Source organism: Drosophila arizonae, chromosome 2 (assembly GCF_054131065.1).
Source record: "Drosophila arizonae isolate 15081-1271.41 chromosome 2, UAZ_ARI_1.0, whole genome shotgun sequence".
Classification (NCBI taxonomy): Eukaryota; Metazoa; Arthropoda; class Insecta; order Diptera; family Drosophilidae; genus Drosophila; species Drosophila arizonae.
In genome coordinates this window covers 18,420,146-18,429,508 of record NC_142922.1, presented here as the reverse complement: position 1 = coordinate 18,429,508, position 9,363 = coordinate 18,420,146, and the positions used below count along the sequence as shown (strand labels likewise).

Below are 9,363 nucleotides of genomic sequence, written 5' to 3'. Positions count from 1 at the left end.
GAAATCCATCTTAATTTAAAAGAGCAACTAAAAAAATCATAAGCTCTATTCTGTGCAGCCCTGACCACACCTACACTATAACAGCACCGTTACGCTCTTTGCAATTACTCTCAGATCCGATTCGCCGGTTATAGCAGCGCATATAAAACCAGCTGAGCACCGAGCAGCGAGTTCAGTATTTATTTCACATCGCTAAGAGTTCGCAAAGTTTAACGGACCACACTTTGTACGTTTGAGAATATCACTTGGTAAATTTTTGGCATTCTTCTCTAGTTACTATTTTGTTTATTTTCACTGTGTCTTTTCATACATATATAAATATATATGCATGCATGTACATATACACACACATAAATGGCACACTGTCGTATCTGCTAAGGTTGAAGTGAACAAGAAATTCAAGTGAAAAGTAATTAAGAGTGCAAACAAAGTGTATAAATAAAATGTTTTTAACATTATAATAATTTTTGGGCGCGGCAGATAAGAAGTTTTCAAAATATGTATAGACTAATAATAATTGTATTATAATAATTGTATTATTTTGCATAGTACAAATAAACATACAAACGTATATAAACACAGGAGTATACTTTTACAACGAATTTACATGAGTGTGTATGTGTACATATAAATTTGGTAGACTGATTTGGATAAAAAAAGATGACATCATCAAGTGCTCAACTGAAGCTGCCCGAACTTTAGCGCTTTGAAGTTCTCTTAGCACGCGCTCTCTTTCTCGCTCTCTCTCTCTCTCTGTAGGTCTCAGTATGTCTGATCATTCGCAGACGCGTGTGACTTTTCCAGCAAACGTTTCCTTCAATTACACATATACATATGTATTATGTACGTATGTACATAATATGTACATATATATGTGTGTGTGTACTTGATAGACGTTTCACTGGCAAATTATAATTGAATTTATCTACTTAGAGCTTCCATCTTTTTTCTGCTATCTTCAGTGGCAATCAACTCAATTGCTTTTAGCGAGGCTGCGTTGACCACAGTAAAACCTTTGCACATGTAAAGCGCAAAAGCATTCGGTACAAAACAAACACGTTTGATATAATTGCATGCATTTATAAGGTGCGTCATGAAGGCTTAAACCTGCTAGTAGAAAAATGTAACAAATTAAAACAGCAAAAAAAAAAAATAATAATAACTTCAAAGGTACAGTCAGTCAGCCACAACACAATGTTATAAGCTAAATTTATTCACACATTTTCTACCAGGTCACGAGGTCTTAACTGCTACATAAAAAAATCTATATGTTGCAAAAATAAGTGAATAAATAACGCTAAACATTACGGTTCATAAACAACTTTCCAGAACATCCAGTTCCAGTCTTATGCTCTGTTTGCGAAGCACTTCGCCCGCACAACGAGCCACGTTTGACGTCACATTAAGGCGCGCTTGCCAATCAGCCCATGCCCATTATGATTCACGAACGCAGTCTCAATGAGATGAGTTGTGATCATATGAATGTACGACTATTAATAACATTATAATTAGAATTCAATCCATACAGCTAACTCGCATACATATTTGTGAAAATGCCTAGAATGAGACATCAGCGTTGTTATTACGCATTCCAAACAACTTTCCCAAATATTCCAAGACAATTTTGTTTTTTGTTTTTGATGCGTGTTCCACAATAGCATGCTAATTTATAGCTCAAAAGAGAAACAGACAAACAAATGTTTATATGTGTGAGTGCGTGTCTGTCGTGCATGTAAAACTAAATTTGAACCGGTTCCAGCGCCAACATTTGGAAACAGACAAAATATTTTTTTCTTTATTTGTAGCTGTGAAGAGGCGTAGTTGTAGTTGTAGTGGTTTTTGAACACTGCCACGTCATTTTTTTTTCTCTTTTGTTTTTGTTGATTTTCCACGCTTGCAACTTGAGCAGACGATTTTTTTTTGCCGTTGCGATTTGTTTTTGTGTAATCTATCAATTACTTGGTCATATAAAAAGCAGTTACTTTCTATGTTTAAATTTAGAGCGAGCGACAAGTAAAATATGTAGAATATTGAATATTTTCAGCATGTTTTATAGCATACAAAGAATGAGCTCATCCGAGCTCCCGGTTGGTTTGGTATCCATAGAAAACGTACTTTTACACATACGCAACGTTGGCTGCACCCACAAATGTTAAAGTTATCAACTAACGCTAGGCCCAGGCCATTTTTTGTATTAAAACTTTCACTCTAACTTTGTTCGTTGACCTCTATAAAAAATAGCTGCATAGGAAAGCAAAAGCATGTCGATTTTTTTGTGGCGCCACAAATACTGCGAGGCGTATGCGTAATAGCCGCAAACATGAAGCACGGCACGGAACGGCAGCTTTGCCCCTCATATTTGGTGATGTCATTCTGGCAGCAGGTTTCTGAACATTCCCATAGCTATTTTATGTATAGCGCGGCCTTGTCGCATACCAATTGCCAAAGGCCTCCCTTTGTAATCAACGCGCCTCGACTTTAATCATTAGATCATTATAAATTATGTTTTTCCTTGTCTGCTTTGCATTTACAGATCTTAAATAACTACCAAAACTAACTTAAAAAGAAGCAATAATGAGCTCCGCTGAGTACTATCCATTCAAGGTGAGTGACAATACATAATACATCAGTTTTGAACATCGCTAGACGTAGATTGACGAATAGACGCAATTATTGATAATTATTGATAATTAATTGTATTACATTTAATCGATTTGTTTCGAGTGCTCTACGTGACAAATCTTGTAGTACATATGTACCTATAAATATTTTAAACAGTCCGATAAGAAATATATAGCTCTCAAAAAATTTAAGAGCCTATTGAATTATAGAAAGCTAATATATTTGTTAATACAGTAATCAAACCTTGCATATGAATAGAATTTTTACAATATTTCTGGATATGAATACGTGGGCACAATCAAGTGCGTGAACCTCGAATTACATTTATAAGGAAACTTTGTTGAGTCAATTGTTTGTAGAGTACGTGCTGTACCCGCATTTAAGTGCACGATTATTCATGAATATTTCTGGATTGATTACGTATTCATTGCATTAGCCAGAAGATTTATTTATATGCAATGTTTACTCATTCCTCTATTCGCAGTGCACACCCACCGTTTACCCCGCTGATCCCTTCGATCCCGTTGAGGATGCCGCCATTCTGCGCAAGGCCATGAAGGGCTTCGGCACGGATGAGAAGGCCATCATCGAGATTCTCGCCCGTCGCGGAATCGTCCAGCGCCTAGAGATCGCTGAGGCCTTTAAGACTGCCTATGGCAAGGACTTGATTTCGGACCTGAAGTCCGAATTGGGCGGCAAGTTCGAGGATGTGATTGTGGCACTGATGACGCCGCTGCCCCAGTTCTATGCACAAGAGTTGCACGATGCCATCTCCGGCGTGGGCACCGATGAGGAGGCCATCATTGAGATATTGTGCACGTTGTCCAACTATGGCATCAAGACAATTGCTCAGTTCTACGAGCAGAGCTTCGGCAAGTCCCTAGAGTCCGATCTGAAGGGCGATACCAGCGGCCATTTCAAGCGTCTGTGCGTCTCGCTGGTGCAGGGCAATCGGGATGAAAACCAGGGTGTTGATCAGGCGGCCGCCATTGCCGATGCCCAGGCGTTGTATGATGCCGGTGAGGGCAAGTGGGGCACAGATGAGTCCACCTTCAACTCAATTCTGATCACCCGGCCGTATCAGCAGCTGCGTCAGATCTTAATCGAATACGAGAATCTCACCGGAAACGACATCGAGACTGCCATCAAGCGGGAGTTTAGCGGCTCTGTACAGAAGGGTTTCCTGGCCATTGGTGAGTCATCTCTATAACTATGATAATGATTCATCATGTACTCATATAATATATATTATATATTGAATTGCTCAGTCAAGTGCTGCAAGTCCAAGATTGACTATTTCTCTGAGCGTCTGCATGATGCGATGGCCGGTTTGGGCACCAAGGACAAGACGCTGATACGCATCATTGTTAGCCGCTCCGAGATTGATCTGGGAGATATCAAGGAAGCATTCCAAAACAAGTATGGCAAGAGCCTGGAATCCTGGATCAAGGTAAATACCCTTCCTCAACTGTTTATATACATATATACATATATGTTAGCATGCTAAAAGCATTTGTGGTGTTGGGCACGAACTATGCACCTGTAGATTGTACATTCTATATTGTATATCATTTCGGAATTAGCAACATATTTACTTAATCTGATGTTCGACTATATTTACATATATTCTCTAGCAACCAGTTCAAAATTGTCTATCATACTCGAAAGCAGTTAACAGTTAACTTTTCCAAAAAGAGCTTTAGCCAAAAGCGCTCTGTTAATTACATAAATATAAATTAACAGAGCATTATATTCCAAAATGTTCCCACTCATCTATTGCTCACTCATGATTCGCCTTTTTTTTACTACTTACTTCATTTGTGTGCTGCATAAAACATTAAAACTTGCCATATTCTATATTTTTAGGGCGATACATCTGGCGATTATAAGCGTGCCCTGTTGGCTATTGTTGGATTCTAAAAAATAAAACAGAAATCACATGCCCCAACCAACAATACAAAACAAACACAAAATTAATAAGAAATTATAAAATATTGTCACTGTCGTGTCTGTTCCATGCCTTAAGCACAAACATATTGTACAAAATTTGACTATATAATAGTTGAAACGCATATACATTATATTATAAAATAATCGACTAATGCAAAATTGGAACAAATTTTTACAAGCAACGCAGTGCATTTATTGAGGCCTACAGTCGCATCACATGTTAATTATTATTATACATAGTCTTATGCACACTCATTGCACATAGTTTTAACTCTTAACTATATATAACATTATATACATATGTATATATGTAACTTATGGTTTTTGTTTTTTATACTATATATCTCGAGTCTCATTTTGCAAAAATTTTAAGTTACCATATTGTTAAAAACATTCTTATGACAACAATAAAAGAAAATCAAATCCAATTATTAGGCGCCATTTTGTACTGTTAGCATTTGAATTGTATTTGCCGTTGCCAGATGCTTCTTCTTGCTTCTATGTACAGAAGCAGCTTTTTGCAATGCTTTCTTGCCTGCCATGTTACTAACAGCGCACTCTTTGCGCTTAACATAACACTTAAAACGGGACCAGCGGTTATTTTTGTTAAGCACAAAGCAACTAAACCAACAACATTCAAAATGTATACAAAATAACGCGTTTAACGCTCTCGCTCTTGCTCTTTTTACGCTTTTCTTTTCGACGTGTTTACGCAATCTCTCAACACACAAACAAACCACAGGAGGATGCAAACAGTGAAATTGGATATTTGCTTGTGACGCTCGTCGCTTGGTAGAAGTGCTGTGCGGTATGCCCAAGAATCAGAGTTGTAGGGACTTATACAACTGTGCAATAGAAATGCCAAAAAAAAGCATTTTCGAAGTCAGAAATATAAAAACCTGAAATTATTAGTATTGTGAAATGTCCATGTATAATTCTCATTGAAATATGATTTCTATTTTGTATTAATATTTCTTAAAGACAGCCTCTGTAATAACGTCTAACGTTTAAAATTCTTTGCTAATTGCGAACAAAAAATTATACATTTTTTATTTATCCATTTTAATATATTTTGTATACATTTTATTTGTACATAAAAGTATTTTGTGCTTGTGCTATTAACAAAAAAATAAAAAAAGAGCCAAAGTATGACATTTGGAATTCTCAAATTTTTAAATCAAAAATCAAATTTTTTCCGTTTCATTTACAGGATGATATATCCGGAGATTACAGCTACGTGCTGCAGTGTTTGGCTTCATACTAAATATAGTACATCAATTAATATTTTTCATCATTTGTTACATTTTTCGTTTTTCTTAGCAAACATTTAACTTAATATTAAAGGATTGTTGTGCAAACTCTTAACAATTTGCCTTTTAAATGCTTAAAATTCTTTTGTGTTTTGACTTCGCTTAAAATATAACCGACTAGCGGTATAAAAATATGGAAAACTTTTCAAATACGTCGAATGGAGGTAAGTTAGAAATATAAGTTTTTGATGAAGCCATTCTTCTATTTGCTCACACGCTCCAGGTAGGCTGCCCAAAGACGATCGCGATAGGTAGCCGCCGCTTTCTCCACATTCGCAGCTTGTAGTATGCCACGACCCACGATGCCAATGTCAGCACCGCGCTCCTTCACCACATGTTCGGGTGTTTCATACTGTTGGCCCAGATTATCAACGCCCTCGTCAATCTTCACGCCCGGCGTCAGCTGTATAAGACCAGGAGAACCAAAGCAGGTGGACGATTGGCAGACAACGCCAGATACAAAGTCCGCATCTCCGCCCTCGGTGGCAATTTTGTTGCTGCGCTCTTTGTACTTCTCATCAATCAGATTTCCCTTGGCTGACATTTCGGCCAAGAGGAACACGCCGCGCTCCTTTCTCGCATTGTCATTGTTAAGCCCCGCCTTTAGGCCTTGTACAATACTGCGTCCGGGCAGCGTGTGCGCTGTCACCAAATTCGCCCAACTGGCTATCTTATACATGCCCTTGCCGTACTGCTGAGAGACCGTGTTGCCAATGTCTGCAAATTTACGGTCCTCCAAAATCAAAAAATTGTGTTTCTTGGCCACCGTCTTAAGATTGGTAATGAAAGCCTCACTGAAGTCTTCGATAATGTCCACATGGGTTTTCAGCATACAAATGTACGGTCCACACTTGTTGGCCAAATCCAAAACATCATCGGCCTTGCTCAGATCGGCGGCCAAGCACAGATTCGTTTTCTTTGTGGCCATTAGAGTAAACAAACGCTTGGTCAGAGGACTTTTGGCTAAGTTGGCGCGAATCTCGTAGGTCAGTTTAGTGCGCGAAAAGTCATTGGCTGAAATTGAAAAACAATAGAGCGATTAGCAATCAGCAGTTGATATCGAATATACATATATGTATATATTTACATATACTTCAAAATAAGGTAGTAAAAGTAAGCGACTGATAGAAACGCCTTTTGTAGTGCCTCCAGCTGACAAAGAGTCTTCTAGCTGTAATGTTCTTGTATGTTCTACAAACTAAAAACTCGTCTGTTTGCTACATCCTCATGCATAAAAACAATATGCCCCATTCAATCTATGAATGGGTACAACTAACTGAACTTCAAAGCAGGAATTTTGCTAATCTAAATGAAGTGCTAAATATATAGTATATATTTATATATACATTGCATATATTTACATTTCGAGCTCAGAAAAAAAACGCATGAAAATCAATGAAGCAATTGCATAAATCAATTAGGATTCAATCGACGCCTATCGGATACGTTAATATAATTAGTTTTAACACCATCCATCATATATTTTATATACAGTCATATATCATATCTCATATGATTAGCATGTTAAGGCCAGTCAAATTAAGCAAAATTGTCGAATTTATGGGGATAACTTGCCCTAATTGAAACAGCTGGAAAGGGGAGCTGACATTGAGATTTTGGTTTGGATGTCAACGTAATCATAAACTAAATTGCACGCCGCACATGTTTATATACACACACATGCAGATATATATATATCTATATATATATATATATATATATATATATATATATATATATATATATATATATATATATATATATATATATATATATATATATATATATATATATATATATATATATATATATATATATATGTATGTGTGCATATGTTATATGATGTGTTCATATCTAGAGCTCGCTTTTACTTACGCGTTGAGGCCTTATCGCCGCCAATAAACGAGCCATCGGTGTTTATCTGCGTTGCCGCTATATACTTGGCTACCGCATCCACCGTGGACCGCTCAATGCGTCCCTCCTCGTGCAACGTGTTGAGCAAATAGGAGAGCGTGAAGATGGAGTGCATGCGCACGCCATGCTTGGCTACATTTGCAGCGCCGCCCTGTTCCCGATCGACCACAACCACGGCATCGGTGACCACAATGCCCTCGCTCTGCAGATCACGCACAGTTTCCAAAATACTGGAGCCCGATGTTACCACATCCTCGACAATGAGGCAAGTGTCGCCAGCCTGGAAAATGCCCTCGATGAGCTTCTTGGTGCCGTAGGCTTTGGCCTCTTTGCGACGCACCAGCATGGGCGTTTGCTGCTGCAGCGAGACTATGGTGGCCAGCGGCAGAGCGGTGTAGGGCACACCGCAAACGTGCTTAGAGTTTAGCTTCAACTCTTTGATCTGCGTCACCAGCAGATCGGAAACGGTTTGCTGCAATAGTTGCAAGAGTAAAGCAGTTGTTAAATTGTGTCCCTCCTCCCTCTATTACTTACCATCACATCTGGATAGCTCACTATAACGCGCAAATCGAAATAAACGGGAGAATTGACGCCGACCTTCATTTTGAAATCTCCAAATTTAAATGCATTAATTTCAAATAATTTAAGCGCTAGCGCTTTCATCTGATCTTCGCTCTTTGTCACCATTTTATAATTGTGGATATCTTTTTATATATATTTTATCCCAGAGTTAGGCCAACCCAACCACGTTTATGGTACACGTGCAACTTGGTCTGACTTTAAAAAAAATACGTCCCACCGCCGCTAACAATCAACAAAAATTAATCAGTTCTATAGAACAGGCGTAAAGCAGATGAGAAACTTCACTCGATTGGCACTGTACACATGATAGCTTAACCAAATTAGCTCAGTTCACTGTTAACTTAACATAGTTCACGATGATTCACTTACAAGTATTTTTAATATATATATTGATGAAAATCCATTTATTATATTAAACCACTGGCTAGTGTTTAAACTGAATTATGTTTGCATTTGAAACAAATATATTATTGAAAATTTGTATTTTTTAATTGCAAGATTACATCTGCTTACTGCAATCCATACATCTAAAACGAATTGAATCCGTTTTATTTTTTTAATAATATATAATGCCAAAAATCGAATAAAGCTAATAACATTGTGGTTTATTTAATTTTTAAATATAAAAATAAATAAATTAGAGAATAGTGATAAATAACTTGGCGAATTGCCATCGCTAGGAATAGTTATCGTATTGAAGTTCATTTAAATCGATTTATATTATTAAGGAACCTGTTGCTACATAAAGTATCGAACTGGAACAGAGCAGAAGAGCTTGAAAACTAAGTCCCTTTATTATTTAGGTAATTTGAAAATGATCCAATGCTTTTTCCCGCTCTTAAATTGTAAATACTTCAAATTAAATTCCAAAGAAGCAATTCAATATTTTAGGTGATTATAATTTATTAGAATTTTTATTGACTTAAGTTTTATATATATATATGTATATATATAAATAAAATATTATTCAAGTACAAAGTTATAT

At 37.1% G+C, this 9,363-nt stretch overlaps 2 protein-coding genes across 5 annotated transcripts; one reads left to right on the top strand and one right to left on the bottom strand.

Annotated features, from left to right (window-relative positions):
- The first annotated feature begins 76 nt into the window (after positions 1-76).
- AnxB9 (Annexin B9) lies at positions 77-5,940 on the top strand. 4 transcript variants are annotated; one of them, XM_018018657.2, is made up of 5 exons: positions 77-226; positions 2,534-2,604; positions 3,107-3,815; positions 3,891-4,072; positions 4,489-5,000. In XM_018018657.2, the coding sequence occupies exons 2-5, from the start codon at positions 2,575-2,577 to the stop codon at positions 4,540-4,542; spliced, it is 975 nt and encodes a 324-aa protein (XP_017874146.1). In that variant the 5' UTR covers positions 77-226; positions 2,534-2,574; the 3' UTR covers positions 4,543-5,000. The 4 variants fall into 4 exon arrangements, with proteins under 4 accessions (XP_017874146.1, XP_017874148.1, XP_017874147.1 ...); XM_018018659.2 differs by lacking the exon at positions 4,489-5,000 and adding an exon at positions 5,783-5,940 and having other exon boundaries at positions 100-248; XM_018018658.2 differs by lacking the exon at positions 4,489-5,000 and adding an exon at positions 5,315-5,733 and having other exon boundaries at positions 100-248.
- Positions 5,597-8,483, bottom strand: r-l (rudimentary-like). The gene is made up of 3 exons (XM_018018653.2): positions 8,331-8,483; positions 7,758-8,268; positions 5,597-6,896 (listed from the first exon to the last, which is right to left on the bottom strand). Exons 1-3 carry the CDS (start codon positions 8,481-8,483, stop codon positions 6,085-6,087), a joined length of 1,476 nt encoding a protein of 491 aa, XP_017874142.1. The 3' UTR covers positions 5,597-6,084.
- Between the last annotated feature and the right edge of the window lie 880 nt (positions 8,484-9,363).